Source organism: Carcharodon carcharias, chromosome 1 (genome assembly GCF_017639515.1).
Source record: "Carcharodon carcharias isolate sCarCar2 chromosome 1, sCarCar2.pri, whole genome shotgun sequence".
NCBI classification, from domain to species: domain Eukaryota; kingdom Metazoa; phylum Chordata; class Chondrichthyes; order Lamniformes; family Lamnidae; genus Carcharodon; species Carcharodon carcharias.
Genome location: NC_054467.1, coordinates 34654799 through 34672980, shown reverse-complemented (window position 1 = coordinate 34672980; position 18182 = coordinate 34654799). Strand labels below are relative to the sequence as shown.

The 18182-nt window shown below is 45.8% G+C and overlaps 1 protein-coding gene across 1 annotated transcript in view; it reads left to right on the top strand.

The window, feature by feature from the left end:
* Positions 1-18182, top strand: part of LOC121270245 (ADP/ATP translocase 4-like) — a 112873-nt gene that overhangs the window by 44550 nt on the left and 50141 nt on the right. Inside the window, exon 3 of the mRNA XM_041175592.1 lies at positions 1584-1701. Coding sequence (XP_041031526.1) covers positions 1584-1701 — 118 coding nt within the window. The remainder of the gene's footprint in view (positions 1-1583; positions 1702-18182) is intronic.

The window sequence follows — 18182 nt, the reverse complement described above, 5'->3', positions numbered from 1 at the left end:
TTCAGATATAAGGATAGATTGGAGAAATTGAGGTTGTTGTTCTTACATAAGAGAAGGTTGAGAGAGAATTGATAGAAGTGTTCAAAATCATCAAGGTTCTAGACAGAGTAGATAGAAATTGTATCCATTGGTGGAAGGATTGAGAACCAGAGGACATTGATTTAAGGTGATTGGGAAAAGAATTGAAGGCTACATGAGGGATTTTTTTAATGCACACGTGTTTAGGATCTGGAATGCACTGTGTGAGAGTGTGGTGGAAGTAAATTCAATAATGGCTTTCAAATGGAATTGGATAAACACCTGAAGAGAACAAAAATTGCAGGGTTACAGGAAAGGGCAGGGGGAATGGGACTAGTGGAGTTGCTTTTGGAGAGAGCCAGCATGAATACTACAGATTGAATAGCTTCCTTCTGCTGTAACCAATCTGATACAAAAAAAAACTACAGTGCAACTACATCTCATTTACTGCATACAAAGTGTGTAACTTTGCTTTCTAAATATTATTCCCTTACTTTAGTTTGCTAAGAGTAAAAGAATAGAGGGAACAGTATCATCTCCTTACTAGGTGAACATTGCAAAACATGTATGCCGAGAACCATATGTGAAGATATATGGACTGCAAATGGACCCTGCTGCTATTATGAAAACATGCCTGTAAAAGTACCTGTTGGTCAAAGTACATCTCCAATCTGTTTCAGTAAAAATAATAGCTATATTAATATGCCTTACTGTTATAAAATCACATCAAAATTCTCATGTCATGAGAACCCATTTCATGTTTTCTCCTCTTCAGATATCCTTTAGTGATGTCGTTAATGGAAAGGAGCCATCTGTATCTTAGTGTGACTGTAGTTCCTTGCAGGCATTCTTTTATTGGTCTGGGACACACACAAAGCCATCTGACTGCAGGAAGATACTCTAGCGGTATAGCTCTACTTACTCCAGTAGAATGTTTGGCTAAGTCTGCATAGATCTAAATTGCCTCCTTGATGCAGAGAGTGGGGAAGCGGAAATCTGGCAATCTGTGTTAGTAAGACTGAAGAAATATAAAATGGCTGGATTTAATTTTCACATTAAAGCTTATTGCCTAATGTTGTGCTAGCCAATGAACTTAATGTGCTTACTTTCCCAGGAATATCTCATGTCTGGATCATCAAAAAGCAGTGGCTGCAGTGATAGATCTTGAACTATGCATTACAGTTCCATATTTTTAATGATTCTTGTGTATCTTTGCCCTGTGTCTTGTATCACAATTAAGTTTTAAACCATGGGCAGAATTTGACAGCCCTGCCATGGCAGGGGCGGGGCCGTAAAATGTGACGAGCCATTCAAAAGTCCATTGACTTTGGCGGGACCATAAAATCCCGCCATCATAAAATTCTGCCCCATGTACCTGATCTGGAAAGATGAAAAACTTGTAAGTAAACATCAATGACTTAAGCAAACATTGTTTAGACGAGAGATAGATGCACCATGTTTAGAAGCCTTCCCAATTGTTGAGAGAACAAAATGAGTAGCTTTAATTGAAAGCATTGATGTCCAGTTCAAACCTTCATTCACAAATACTATTTCCTTTGTTTCAGTTTGGAAAATGGTTCCTAGCAAACTTAGCATCTGGAGGAGCTGCAGGTGCCACATCCCTCTGTTTTGTGTATCCCCTGGATTTTGCACGAACACGCTTGGCTGCTGACATTGGCAAAGGTAGGAACATTTGAAGGAAAATTCCGGCCTGTTACTGAAACAGCAGCACGCACAGTCAATACTCACTACACATGACTCAAACTCTTAATTTTAAGCAGTACGTGAGAACTCAGCATTTTGGGAAGATGGAAGGCTGCAAGGATTTTTTTAAATTATTCATTCACGGGATGTGGACTTCGCTGGCTGGGCCAGTATTTATTGCTCGCCCCTAGTTGTCCTTGAGAAGGTGGTGGTGAGCTGCCTTATTGAACTGCTGCAGTCCATGTGGTGTAGGTACACCCACAGTGCTGTTAGGGAGGGAGTTCCAGGATTTTGACCCAGCGACAGTGAAGGAACAGTGATATATTTCCAAGTCAGGATAGTGAGTGACTTGGAGGGGAGCTTCCAGGTGATGGTATACCCATGTGTCAGCTGCACTGGTCATTCTAGATGGTAGTGGCAGTGGGTTTGGAAGGTGCTGTTGAAGGAGCCTTGATGAACTCATGCAGTTCATCTTGTAGATGGTACACACTGCTGCTACGGTGCGTCGGTGGTGGAGAGAGTGAATGTTTGTGGATGTGGTATCAGTCAAACGGGCTGCTTTGTCCTGGACAGTGTCAAGCTTCTTGAGTGTTGCGGGAGCCGCACTCATCCAGGCAAGTGGATTCCATCACACTCCTGACTTGTGCCTTGTAGGTGGTGGACAGACTTTGGGGAGTCAGGAGGTGAGTTACTCATCACAGGATTCCTAGTCTCTGACCTGCTTTTGTAGCCACAGTATATATATGGCTAGTCCAGTTCAGTTTCTGGTCAAGGTTAACCCCCAGGATGTTGATAATGGATGATTCAGTGATGGTAATGCCATTGAATGTCAAGGGGTGATGGTTGGATTCTCTCTTGTTGGAGATGGTCATTGCCTGGCACTTGTTTGGCGTAAATGTTACGCAATGGATTTGAATAGTTGTGATTCCAAGGATTTATCCTTGGGGGGGCTTTGGTAACAGTGTGGAGGTGGGAAGTAAAACAGCTACTGGAGATACTTGGACTATAATTGTACAGGTATTTGTGGAATCAAACAAAGGTATTCACACTGACCTGGACAGTGGAGGAGAGGCATTCAGGGAGTATGGTGTGGTCAACTATCTTAAAAAACCAGAGTGCAACTGGGGACAATGAACATTGGCCCCAATCACAGAAGATGTAATTTGTCACATTGATCAGGGCTAAAGGGAGATGATGGCATTGTGGTAACGTCACTGGAAGGAGGCCCATGCTGATGTTCAGGTGGCTGGTGGAATTAAATTTAATTATTAAAAATCTGGAATACGAAGCTAATAATGGACCATGACAACTATTATCAATTATTGTAAAATTCCATCTGGTTCACTATTGTCCTTTAGGGAAGAAATCTGCCTTCCTTGCCTGTTCTGGCCTGCATATGACTCCCAACTCACAATAATCTGGTTGACTCTTAACTGTCCTCTGAAATGTTCAGTTGCAGGGCAATTTGGGATGGGCAACAAATGCTAGCCCTGACAATGACATGTACATCCCTTGGAAAGAATAAAGAAAAAAATGTTTGACAAGACTGAAATCCTGAATGCAGAGCTTTAAACAAGGAGTTGCAGGATGGATTTGGAAAGCAGTTACAGTCAAGGAATTTTGAGAGGAAAAGGAGATTTGTAATCGGGTGGCAATTTTCAAAGACTGAAGGGAGGAGTGAAGATGGTGGTTTTGACAAGCAGGATGACAATACTGAGAAACTTTACAGCGCAGAAGCAGCCACACCATACCCGTGCTGGCAGGAAAAAAAACTATCCAGTCTCATGCCACCTTCCATGGCCCCATACTCATGAGAGTGTAAATGAATTAGTTGTTGCGATCCCTGTGGGAGAATAGAAACCAAAATAACCAAATTTAAATGACCCCCAAGTCACTTGACTAGCAATCCAGGGACCTAGGGTAATGTTTTGGGGACCCGGGTTCAAATCCTGCCACAGCAGATGGTAGAATTTGAATTCAATACAAATCTGGAATTAAAAGCCTAATGATGACCATGAAACCATTGTCAATTGTTGTAAAGACCTATCTGGTTCGCTAATGCCCTTTAAGGAAGGAAATCTGTTAACCTTACCTGGTCTTGCCTACACGTGACTGCAGACCCACAGCAATGTGATTAACTCTTAAATGCCCTCGAAATGGCCTAGCAAGCCACTCAGCTGTACCAAATTGCTACAAAATCACACACAAGGAATGAAACAGGATGGACCACCCGGCATCGACCTAGGTACTGAAAAAGACATTGGCACACTCAGCCCTGTCAACCCTGCAAAGTCCTCCTTACTAACACCTGCGGGCGAGTGCCAAAATTGGGAGAGCTGAATCAGAGACTAGTCAAACAACAGACTGACATAGTCAACCTCATGGAGTCATACCTTACAGATAATGTTCCAGACACCACCATCACTATCCCTCGGTATGTCCTGTCCCACCAGCAGGACAGACTCAGCAGAGGTGGCGGCACAGTGGTATACAGTTGGGAGGGAATTGCCCTGGGAGTCCTCAGCATTGAATCCAGATCCCATGAAGTCTCATGGCAATAGGTTAAACAAGCGCAAGGAAACCTCCTGCTGATTACCACATACCGCACCTTCCCAGCTGATGAATCCATGCTGCTCCATGTTGAACTCCATTTGGAGGAAGCACTGAGGGTGGCAAGGGTGCAGAATGTACTCTGGGTGGGGGACTTTTTTGTCCATCAACAAGAGTGGCTCAGTAGCAACATTACTGACTGAGCTGGCCGAGCTCTAAAGAACATAGTTGCTAGACTGGGTCTGTGGCAGGTAGTGAGGGAACCAACAAGAGGGAAAAACATACTTGACCTCATCCTCACCAGCTTGCCTGCCACAGATGCATCTGTCCATGACAGTATCGGTAGGAGTGCCCACCGCACAAAGTACCGTCTTCACATTGAGGATATTCTCCATCATGTTGGGTGGCACTACCACCATGCTAAATGGGATAGATTTCAAACAGATCCAGCAACTCAAGTCTGGGCATCCATAAGGCGCTGTGGGCCATCAGCAGCAGCAGAATTGTACTCGAACACAATCTGTCACCTTATGGCCTGGCATATCCCGCACTCTGCCATTACCATCAAGTCAGGGGGTCAACCCTGGTTCAATGAAGAGTGCAGGAGGGCACGCCAGGAGCAGCACCGGGCGTACCTAAAAATGAGATGTCAACCTGGTGAAGCTATAACACAGGACTACTTGTATGCCAAGCAACGTAAGCAGCAAGTGATAGACAGAGCTAAGCAAGCCCACAGCCAACGGATCAGATCTAAGCTCTATTGTCTTGCCACATACAGTCGTGAATAGTGTGTACAATTAAACAACCCACTGGAGGAGGACGCTCCACAAATATCCACATCCTCACAGATGGGGGTGCCCAGCACATCAGTGCAAAAGATGAGGCTGAAGCATTTGCTACAACCTTCAGCCAGAAGAGTCGAGTTGATGATCCATCTCTGCCTCCTCTAGAGGTCTCCAACATCACAGATGCCAGTGTTCAGCCAATTCAATTCACTCCACATGATATCAAGGAATGGCTGATGGCACTGGATAGTGCAAAGGTTATGGGCCCTGACAGTATTCTGGCAATAGTACTAAAGACTTGTGCTCCGGAACTTGCCGCGCTCCTAGCCAAGCTGTTCCAGTACAGCTACAACACTTGCATCTACCCGGCTATGTAGAAAATTGCCCAGGTATGTTCTGTACACAAGAAGCAGGACAAATCCAACCTGGCCAATTACTGCCCCATCAGTCTGCTCTTGATCATCAGTAATTAATGGAAGGGGTTATCAACTTTGATATCAAGCGGCACTTGCTTAACAATAAGCTACTCATTAACACCAGTTTGGGTTCCGCCAGGGCCACTCAGTTCCTGACCTCATTGCAGCCTTGGTTCAAACATGGACAAAAGAGCTGAACTCCCGAGGTGAGGTGAAAGTGAATGCCCTTGACATCAAGGCCACATTTGACTGAGTTTGGCATCAAGGAGCCCTAGCAAAACTGGAACAATGGGAATCGGAGAAAATTCTCCGCTGGTTGGATTCATACCTAACACAAAGGAAGGTGCTTGTGGTTGTTGGAGGTCAGTCATCTCAGCTGCAGGATGTCACTGCAGGAATTCCTCAGGGTAGTGTCCTTGGCCCAACCATCTTCAGCTACTTCATCAATGACCTTCCTTCCATCTTAAATTCAGAAGTGGGGATGTTCGTTGATGATTGCACAATGCTCAGCACCATTCACGACTCCTCAGACACTGAAGCAGTTCATGTCCAAATGCAGCAAGACCTGGACAATATCCAGGCTTGGGCTGACAAGTGGCAAGTAACATTCACAATACACAAGTGCCAGGCAATGACCATCTCTAACAAGAGAGAATCTAATCATCGCCCCTTGATGTTCAATGGCATTACCGTCATTGAATCCCCCATTATCAACACCCTGGGCATTACCATTGACCAGAAACTGAACTGGACTAGCCATATAAATACTGTGCCTACAAGAGCAGGTAAGGGGCTAGGAATCGTGCGACGAGTAACTCACCTCCTGACTCCCCAAAGCCCGTCTACTATCTACAAGATACAAGCCAGAAGCACAGGAGCAGCAGTGTGTACCATCTACAAGATTCATTACAGGATTTCACCAAGACTACTTAGACAGCACCTTCCAAACCCACTACCACAACCATCTAGAATACAAGGGCAGCAGATAGATGGGAACACCACCACCTGGAAGTTCCCCTCCAAGTCACTAACCGCCCTGACTTAGAAATATATTGCCGTTCTTTCACTGTTGCGGGGTCAAAATCCTGGAACTCCCTTCCTAACAGCACTGTGGATGTACCTACCCCACATGGACTGCAGCGGTTTAAGGCAGCTCACCACCACCTTCTCAAGGGCAGTTGGGATGAGCAATAAATGCTGGCCCGGCCAGCGAAGCCCACATCCTGTGAATGAATTTTTAAAAATTCATAAATTACCGACAAGATTTCACTTTTTGTAACTCATATTTTGACATGAATCAGAACTAATGCAAATTAAACATGAATCAACAAGCAAATTGTACTTCAAATAATTGCGAAATTTGACTTCAAATAGCAGATACAACAAAGACATGTCTTAGACAACCACAAGCACACACATCACTTCCCACAGACTTGTGACATCACATGTATTTCCAAAGTTCTCTAACTCGGTCACTTGTACATACACTCAATCGACTTGGCCCTCAAGTCATGTTCACCAACAGCATTATTCCATTTGAGGTCCCTGGAGACGGTCATTACCAGAATGGAACACCCCTGCAGAATCTGCTCAGAACCTTCACAACAATCTTGAAGGCATGGATTCCCAGAGACTCTTTTATCTGACTTCAGCCCCCTTAAACAGTTTGACTCTGGCAAAATTGAAGCAGCAGCAGTAAAACTGTCCAAGTCCAAGGACACGATTTTCCCCCCATTGCACTTAAGTGCGGGAGCAGGCGTGAAAAATGGCGGATTTTTGCGCCATATAGTCCATTCCCTGCTACATGAATTATGCATGCACGGGAGACATGGCGGATCACTGGTGGACAGCCACTGATCAGCCGGCCCCACCGTTGGCTCACCACTTCCTCATTCCGGGCGCCATATTTAAAGTGCAGCTGCACACAGCCTTCTCAATGTCGGCAACCCAGGACTGCTCCACTGAAGACATGGCCCTGAATGGCAATGTTCTCCACCCTGCTCTGGCTGCAGGATGTCCATCAGGGTGACCAATCTAGCTTGGGAGGTGGCAGAGGTGGTCAGTGTCAACACAGTACTGAAGAGGTCAGCCATTCTGCAGGAAGAGGATGAATGATCTTATCCATGCCACCAAGGTAAGTCAACCATTGCATCACTGTCAGCTAACACACTACCAAGCCCATCACACTCTCACTGGCATCTCAATCACTACCAGCTCAAAACACATCACCACTCATTCTCTCTCTCATACATACCATCACATCTCCATCTGACCTCATCTCCTCTGCACCTTGCATCTTCATCCCGTACATGGTTCCACTCCCAACCACACGTGCCAGGCATCCTTGTCATCTGCCCTGGTATGTGTCTTGCTCACACTCTCTTCATCTGTCCTGATGCAGGACAAATCCATGCACAATCACAGGGAGATGTCCAGAATGGGGTTGACGTGCCGGAAATCAGGATCCTCTCTTAGTTCGAAAATCGAGCCATAGAGCTGGCCAGAGAGGACATAGACCGTACCTGCACTGACAGTGAGGTAAGCAGCACACACCAAAGTGAGGATCCTGCACCAGCTCATCCCTCACACAACCATTCTGAGTGCTTTGTCCTGTTTTAGAGTTGCCTGCCATGCACTAATTATCTCTCCTCTCATAGGCACCTCTGGAAAGCTCCCAACGGCATCCACAAGCCAGGCGCTCCGCTTCAGCCCCCAGTGACACCTTGGATGAGGAACTAGAGGACGCCACAGCAGAAGATCCGTCACGGCGCTCACCCACACCTTCCACCAACGCAGAGACACACCTTGGTGGGACTTAGTTCTCGAGCACCCTCGGGGTCAGCACACAATCTGGTCCAAAACTGATGGAGGCAGGGACATTGAAGTCACCAGCGCTCAGTGGACTGCTGTAGGCAATGATTTTGTTGAGCTCGAGTCTGATGACGAGCTTCCGGACTCAGTCCTAAATCACTTGGTGGAACTGCAGTGACAATCACAGGAACTTAAGGAAGGGATGTCAGCTGCATTCCTTGGATTGCAATGGACAATGGAAGAGACCACCTACCTTCAGTCTGAGGTGATAGCACCAGCATACCAACATACCGAGGTCAACACTGATAGGGTGGTGGCCATCATGGAGACTTTGGTCCTGCACCTCGATACCACTCCAGCTGCCCCTTCTCCAGGAGTCAACCAGAGGCCCTTGTGCACCTGAGGTCACTGATGCTAATTCCAAATGGTGATTTTTGAAGGGCAGTAGAGCCTTTGGGCGTGCTTTGGAAGCGCATGTCTTTGCTTTAGACAATTTGGAGGGGAGCAATGGTAAAGGAGCGAGGATGTACTGAAGCTGAAATGTGCTGTTTAGCAATGACGCGTGCCCTTGAGAGCTTCATAGTGTCTGAGCATTTTGGACTTCGCAAAGGCCAGGGCTGGCTATGAGGGCACAATGTCTGTGTTAAAGAGGAGAAATTTTATTGTCTGGCAGGCAACTGTTTGACATTGTCATGCTCAGTAGTCCGCATCCATATTAAGGTGAGGATAAATGCAGCCCAGGATCCCTAACTGAGAGTGCTGGATGTCAGTGTGATTTGGAAGATTGCACCACAGAAGACTGGGTCATCTCTAAATTGATTCACAGCAGCGGAATGTCATCGACTGCCTTGTCCAAAGTGTGGATTATCTGATTCACCATCTCCTTGAGCAGCCTTGTCAGATTGAAGGCATTCAGCTACAAGCCCACTGAGGATCGTGCAACAACTGTTTCTTGTAGGGTGCCTTTGCAACTACGATGCCGGTAAGTTTCTTGAAGAAGCAGCACCTCCTGACGTCTGATGCCGGGACACCCTCTTCTAGTCGGCACCTCTTCTCAGCAAGGACACGTGCTCCCGAGGCTTCACCATCCTTCAGAGGATCAGGACGACATGAGCTGGATGTGTAACTATTCGCTCTCGTATTGAAGTGCATGGGTGAAATGAGAGGAATAGTAACGCTGATGTTCATGCTGGCCCATGATGGAGGGAACTTGTCCAAGAGGGTACTCACTGCAACTTGTTATCCTCCTGGTGGAATCTGGTGGCAGTGAGGGCCTCATGTGCATGCTTGCCTCATCTAGCCTGTGCTGTGGCCTCTTACCCTGCATCCTTGAGTTCCTCAAACTCATGCCCTTCGAGGTCCTTCGAGGAGATGTGCAGCTCCTCCAGCTCGTCATCTGGCAAGCCTTCCCACCTTTGCAGCACCAGTTTGTGCAACGCGCAGCAAGCCACAATGATTTGAGATCCTCTGGGTACTGTACTGGAGTGCTCCGCCAGATCTGTCCAGGTGTCAGAATTGCACCTTTAGGATGCCTTTGGTGTGCTCCACCATTTGTTGGGTAGCTCATGAGTCTTGTTCTACCTTCTCTCTGCAGGAGTCTAAGGCTGCTGGATGGGTGTCATCAGCCACATCCTTTGCAGGTACCCTTTGTCATCGAGGAGCCAGTTCTGGAATCTGTGTGGTCTCTCAAAGATGTCTGGCATCTGTGATCTACTCAGATGTATAGGTCATGGATGCTTCCTAGCTATCTGGCAAAAACCTGCATGATAAGTTTCTTATGGTCACAGACCAGCTGTACATTAAGCGAGTGGTAGCCTTTCCAGCTTATGTATAGGAGCGCTTATTGCCAGGGAGCCTTTATAGCCACATGAGTGTAGCTGATGTCACCCTGCACCTGTGGTAATGTGGAAATCTCAGCGAAGCCCAGTGCTCTGGCGTCATGGCTTGCTTGATCTCTGTCAAGTTGATGTAATTGTGGCTCTTGGCAAAAACGGTGTCTGTGACCTCATCAATGCATTGTGCGTTGACGCACAGAGGTCTCCAAAGACTGCAGAGGTCTCCAGTGGAGCCCTGGAAGGAGCCACTGGCATAGAAGTTGAGTGCGGCCATTACTGTCATGGCCTCCGGCAATGGGTGCCCTCCCAGTCCCCGTGGTGCCAATACCTGGAGAACATGACAAATGTGAGTTATCAGATCTCTGGACATGCGGAGGCATCAGTGAACCTGGCTCTAGCTCATCTGCAGACAAGACATGCAAGTTCTGTACACTCTGGGTCTTGCAAGCTGCCTATGCATGACGTTTCTGTGAACTTCATCCTCTGCGTCTACAGGGGGCCCTGCTGGCCCTTGGTATTAAGGGTTTTGTTCCTGCCTTTGGTGAGCTAGACACTTCCGTCGCAATCTTTTCTTCTGCCTGTAAATGATAATACAGGTAGTGATAAATCCAGGCTCCATCTTTGTGATGGTCTCTCCTCTGCAGTATCAGTGAGAAACAGACAAGAGTAAACATTAGTCCCCAAAGGTTCTCTTTCTGTCAATGAGTCACCAGTGAATACAAGTACAAGGGCATTGTTCCTGTGTTGGAAAGTAGTTGCCCCTGAAATGATGGTCCGTGCAGGGCACATATCACGGTGTCCTTTTCCTCCCCGCGCCCAACATGACCGACTGTTATAACATTGCTTTGGCTAGGCGCTTGGATATGCTGCTTTCAGCTCAGGCGCTGGGATCTTCATTCACTGCATTCTAATACTACTCTCTTCGGAGTAATCGTGAGGGTAAGCATTTAGCCAGGAAATGAGATTATTTGATGGGGGACCCAAGGCTTCTCTTCTGTGAACCATCCAGTGCTAACTTTCTAACAGGCTTCTGAATCTTCTCCAGTCGCCCAATTGCTCTGGAGTTCGTTAAGGTTCTGGGGAATTTCCTCACTGTGAACAAGGGGTTAAAACAGAGAGAAAATATTGGCTCAGAAAATTTACATGTAGAATCAGTCTGGGTGGAGCTAAAAATTAACAAGGGGCAGAAAACATTAGTGCTAGTTGTCTATGGGCCTCCAAACAGTAGTGTTAAGGTAGGGGACGGCATTAAACAGGAAATTAGAGATACATGTAACAAGGGTGCTACAATAATCATTGGTGACTTTAATTTACATAGACTGGGCAAATCAAATTAGTAATAATTCTATGGCAGATGAATTCCTGGCGTGTGTATGAGTTGGTTTTTAGACCAGTACGTCGAGGAACCAACTAGGGAATGGGGTATCCTAGATTTGGTTTTGTGCGATGAGAAGGGGTTAATTAATAATCCTATCATGCCGGGTCCTTTAGGGAATGGTGACCATTACATGATAGAATTCTTCCTTAGGTTAGAAAGTGAAGTAGTCCAATCCAAAACTATGGTCCTAACTCTAAACAAATGAAACTACAAAGGTATGATGCATAAGTTGGCTAAGATAGATTGGGGAACTTCATTAAAAGGCATGGATAGGCAATGGCTAATATTTAAGGAACGAATGTATGCATTGCAACAGTTATATATTCCTTCCTGGTGCATAAACACAACAGGAAATGTAGCCCAACCAAGACTAACAAAAGAAATTAAGGATAGTATTAAAGAGGAGTCATATAAAGCTGCTAGAAAAAGTAGGAAGTTTGAGGATTGAGAGCAGGTTAGAATTGAGCAAATGAGGACCAAAAGATTGATTAAGAGGGGAAAGATAGAGTATGAGAGCAAACTTGTAAGGAAAATAAAAGAGGACTGTAAAAGCTTCTTTAAGCACATAAGAAGAAAAGGTTTGGTGAAGAAAATTGTAGGCCCCTTACAGCCCTAAACGGGGGAATTTATAATAGAGAACAAGAAATGGCAGAGCAATTAAACAGCTACTTTAGTCCTGTCTTCAGGGAGGAAGACACATATAACTTCCCAGAAATACTAGGGAATCGAGGGTTTAGTGAGGAGGAGGTATTGAATGAAATTAGTATTACTAAAAAAAACAGCGCTGGAGCAATTAATAGGACTGAAAGCCACTAAATCCCCAGGGCCTGATAATCTACTGGGTCCTAAAGGAGGTGGCCATGGAAATAGTGGATGCGTTGGTTGTCATCTTCCAAAATTCTGTAGATTCTGGAACAGTCCTGGCCGATCGGAGGGTGGCAAATGTAACCCCACTATTTAAAAAAGGAGGGAAGGGAAAAAAACAGTGAATTATACACTGGTTCGTCTAACATCAGTGGTAGGGAAAATGCTAGAATCTATTATAAAGGATGTGATAACAGGACACTTTGAAAATGTCAGTGGGATTAGACAGATTAGACAGCATAGATTTATGAAAGGGAAATCATGTTTGACAAATTTACAGGAATTTGAGGATTAACTAGCAGAATAGATAAGGAAGAACCAGCGGATTTGGTGTATTTAGATTTTCAGAAAGCTTTTAATGAAGTCCCACATAAGAGACTAGTGTGTAAAATTAAAGCACATGGGATTGAAGGTAATATATTGACATGGATTGAGAATTGTATAGCAGACAGGAAACAGAGTAGGAATGAATGGGTTGTCTTCAGAATGGCACATGGTGACTAGTGGGGTACTGCAGGGATCAGTGCTTGGGCCGCAGCTATTCACAACATATATCAATGATTTGGATGAGGGAACCAAATGTAATACTTCCAAATTAGCTGACAACACAAAACTAGGTGGGAATGTGAGTGGTGAGAGGGATGTTAAGAAACTTCAGGGTGATTTAGACAAGTTGCGTGAGTGGGCAACTACATGACAGGTGAAGTATAATGTGGATAAGTGTGAAGCTATCCACTTTGGTAGGAAAAATAGAATGGCACAATATTATTTAAATGGTGATAGATTGGGAAATGTTGATGTACAAAGGGACTTAGTTATCCTTGTACACCAATCATTGAAAGCAAGCATGCAGGTGCAGCAAGGAGCTAAGAAGGCAATTGGCATGTTAAAGGCAAAATACTGCGGATGCTGGAAATCTGAAACAAAAACAAAAAATGCTGGGAAAACTCAGCAGGTTTGACAGCATCTGTGGAGAGAAAGACAGAGTTAACGTTTTGAGTCTGTATGACTCTGACTCTTCAGAGCTCTGAAGAAGAGTCATACGAAGGCAAATGGTATGTTGGCCTTCATTGTGAGAGGACTTGAGTACAGGAGCAAGGATGTCTTACTGCAGCTATACAGGGCCTTGATGAGACCACATCTGGAGTATTATATGCAGGTTTGGTCTCCTTACCTAAGAAAGGACATACTTGCCATAGAGGGAATGCAGCAAAGGTTCACCAGACTGGTGGCTGGGATGATAGGATTGTTATATGAGGAGAGATTGGGCCGACTAGGCCTGTATTCACTGGAGTTTAGAAGAATGAGAGGGGATCTCATTGAAACGTGTAAAATTCTGACAGGGCTGGACAGAATGGATCCAGGGATGATGTTTCCTCTGACTGGGGGGGAGGTTCCAGGACAAGGGGTCACAATCTCAGGATACAGGGTAGGACTGAGATGAGGAGAAACTTCTTCATTCATTCAGATGCTGGTGAACCTGTGGAATTCTCTACCACGGAGAGCCGTGGAGGCAAAGTCACTGAATATATTTAAGAAGGAAATAGATAGATTCCTGGACTCCAAAGGCGTCAAAAGGTATGGGGAGAGATTAGGAGTATGGCAATAAGGGAGAGAATCAGACATTATCATATTGAATGGCGGAGCAGGTTCAAAAAGCAGAATGACCTACTCCAGCTTCCATTTTTCTATGTTTCTGTCTGGCTTGTACAGGTCCCAATGCCCCAGGAATCTAAAGCAATCCCTTCTAAGGCATCTCTCCAACCAAGTACTCAAGTTGCACTGTCTGCCCTCATGAAGAGTGAAGAATTTACAATGTCAACTGTCATAGAGCCCAGGAAGAGTTGTTGGCTGATTAGCCATTTAGTAGGGCTGGTTTGATAGAAGCATGAGGTAGGTTTCATGGGAAGAGATGAGATGTAATAGGGTATGAGGGAGATGAGCATGAAACTAGAGACACAGGTTCAGGACAAGGGCAGGGCGGAAGGTTGGAAGTAGCTGAACAATCTTAGTGACAAGCCCTTCACAGTTGAACCAGACAGTGAAAAAATGTTTAAAGAGATGGTTGATTGTGGAGGAAAGAAGCCAGGAGTTATTTTTGCTCTCCAAGATGATCATGGAGTAGTGAGTGATTTTAGCGGAGGAGGAAGTTAGATAGCACTTTGTGATCCAGCCAGACCTGGTAGTATACCGCTAAATCAGTTACATGCCAGATACCCTGAAGGCTGTGCCTTTGAAGTTGAGGGAACAAAACTGGGAGTCATACCAGGGGGAGCAAAGAGGATGAAAGACTAAATATTTTACTGGAGACATGAGTACAAAAGGTTGGAAGTGAGGGAATGCCTGAGCAAATCAACAGCTACAGAAGTGAAGAGGGAAGGTTACGCACTCAGTAATTGGGAATTTGTAAATTACTTGGGCGGGGGGGGTGCGGAATAGGGTAAGTTATAATAGCAGTTGCAGAAGGAAGTGGGATTGAAAGCAGGTATATTAGTGCTGAAAAATACAAGCAAATGGCTTTGTCAGTTATCCAGATCATGGGAGGCTGTGGGAGACGGCTGTGAGCATGAGTTGGAGCTTCTCTTCAAGAGAAATGTTTAGGGAGGGAAGGAAGGCAGTTAATTCAAACGAGAAAGGCTAAAGAGACCTGAGATGGAAAATGAAATCACGGAGGATTAGGTGTCTCAGTTTAAAGGCTGAGGGAGGACAGGAGAAAAGATGTCTTCTACTTAATTGAGAAACTCTGTGTGGCTTGGAGGCATGGAAGAAAATAAGTACAGGAGCATAGGAACAGGGAGTGGGCCATTTAGCTCCTCAAGCCTGTTCTGCATTCAGTGAGTTCATGGCTGACCTGTGACTTAACTCCAAAATACCCGCCTTTGCCCATAATCCCTTCATGCCTTTGAGTAACAAAAATCTAACTATTTTAGATCTGAAATTAACAATTGACCCTATGTAGACAGTAGTTCTCCCTAGTTTCACTCAAGAAAGATCTGGTTCTGATTTTTGGACTATGATCCTAGTCCTGAACTCCCCGACCAGCAGAAATAGTTTCTGACTGCCCTATCTATTTCCCCTTGACATCTTGAAAACTTTGATCAAATCACCCCTTAACCACTGCTGAATTCCAGGGAATACAACCATGCTCTGTGTGATCTTTCCTAATAATTTAAACCTTGGAATCCAGGTAACATTCTAATAAATCTGTGCAGAACTCCCTCAGAGGCAAACAAATCCTTTCTAAGCTGTTGCCCATAACTGCTTAATGTACTCCAGGTTTAGGAGCATACAAATTAGGGGCAGGAATAGGCCACTCGGCCCCTCAAGCCTGTTCCACCATTCAATAAGATCATGGCTGATCTGATTGTAACCTTAACCCCACATTCCTGTTAACCCACAGAATAACAGAATCATTATAGTACAGAAGGAGGCCATTTGGTCCATTGGGTCTACATTGGCTCTCTGAAGGAGCATTCTACCTAGTCCAACTCCCCTTCCTTATCCCTGTAACCTTGCACGTTATTTCTTTACAGGAGCAATCCAACTCCCTTTTGAATACCTCGATTAAAGCTGCCTCCACCACCTTTCAGGAAGTTCATTCCAGATTCCAGTCACACCCTCTGGGTGAAAAAAAATTTCCTCATATCACGTTTACTCATTTTGCCAATTATTTTGAATCTGTGCCTTCTAGTACTTGTTGCTCTTTTGAGTGGGAACAGTTTCTCACTATTTACCCTGTCTATACCCCTCAGGATCTTGAATACCTCTTTCAAGTCTCCTCTCAGCCTTCTTTTATCCAAGGAAAAGAGTCTCAACCTCTCCAATCTATGCTCATAGCTGTAGTTCTCTATCCCTGGAATCATTCTTATAAATCTCCTCCGTATTCTCGTCAATGCCTTCACATCTTTCCTCAAGTAAGGCTCCCAGAACTGGATACAGTACTCCAGATGAGATCTAACTAGTGTCTTATACAAGTTCAACATGACCTCCTTACTCTTGTACTCAATGCCCTAGTAATAAAGCCTAATATACTATATGCTTTATTAACTGGTACCTCAATATGCCCAGCCATCTTCAATAACCTGTGTACATATACACCAAGGTCCCTCTGTTCCTGCATCTCCTTTAAAGTCTCTCCCTTTATTTTATACTGTCTCATTGTATTATTCCTGCCAAAATGGATCACCTCACACTTCTCTGCATTGAACTTTATCTGCCACTATTCTGCCCAAAACACCAACATGTCTCTGTCCTTGAAGTTCAAGCCTATCCTCATCACAGTTGACAACATTTCCAATCTTCGTATCATCTGCAAATTTTGAAATCATGCCCTGCACACCAGTCTAGGTCATTAATATATATCAGAAAGAGCAAAGGTCCCAACATTGACCTCTGGGGAACTCCATCAAGCAAATGTTCCTGTCAGCTATCGAGTTTGGAGCCTGCAGCCCTGGCATATGGTGGTGCTTCATCTTTGGTAGGCTAGCTGAAGGAGCATTGGATCAAAGCCTCCCAGGTGTCGCTGCCTCCCTGGAGGTTGCCCAGGTCTGCTTCCATCCTCTGAGCATGCTCGTCCTCGGACTCACTACTGGGCACATCGTCTGCTGCCAGAGCAGCTGTGTCACCATCATCTTACTCCACTGCCTTTCCAGCGCCAGATTGTGGAGAGCGCAGCGTGCAACATTATCAGTGACACACAATCTGGCGGGTATTGCAGTGCGCCACCTGAACAGTCCAGGCATCGGAAGCGCATCTTGAGAAGACTGATGGTTCTCTCTGCCACTGCCCTTGTGGAGGCATGGCTCCTATTGTACCGCTTCGGCCTCTGTTCTTGGATGGCGGAGTGGCGTCATGAGCCACCTTTTGAGGGGATAGCCCTTGTCACCCAGCAGCCGTCCATCCAACCTGACTGGAGCACTGAAGAGCCTCAGCACCTGGGAGTGTCTAAGGATGTAAGCATCATGGGAGCTGCCTGGGTACCTTGCAGAATCTGCATCCTATGGTCACACACTATCTGTACGTTCATGGAGTGGGGAATTCCTTCCCATTGACAAAGGCGCCCGGCTCACCTGCTGGTGCCTTGATGGCCATGTGTGCAGTCGATTGCACTCTGGATGCGGGGGAACACAGCAATCGCTGTAAAGCCTCTGGCTAGCTCTGCCTGGATGGCCACGTACGTGCAGTAGTGAATGAAAGTTAATGCACATCTGTCACCAGCTTGACACCATTGTGGACAGCTGATTGGGAGACTCCACAAAGGTCACCCACCTACCCCTGGAAAGAGCCGAAGGCATAGAAGTTGAGGACCGCCGTGACCTTCGCCACTGGCATGTGGTGTCCCCCCACACTGTTGGAGCTGATCTGAGGGCTGATCATCTGACTGATGGAGGTCATGCTCTCCCTTGAGAGGCAGAGCTTCCTTCAGCATTGCACCTTGGACATATTGAGGTAGCTGCATCGCCGCCTGTAAACCCTGGCTGCAGGATAGTGGCATCTTCTGTGGCGTCTTCTGCCTTGGACCTCCTGTTGGCCCTGCGCCCCTTGTGCCTGCCCTGTCCTCCCACAGGTAGCTCCCCTGGAGGCTGAATAGGGACACCTGGCCTCCTCCCCCTTCTGGCCCTCTCTTCCTCAGGAAGTGCCTCCAGCAGAGATCACAATCCCCATTCCCAGGGTAAGGGAAGTCCCCAAGTGTTATGACTCCTCCGGAGTCCAGAACTGAAGCCTGTTATTTCTGTAAAAGCATCTCTGAAGCGAAGTAAAGTTGCCCTGTTCACACAAGCAAGTAGCAATAATTTATAATCTAAAGTACTAACAACTCACA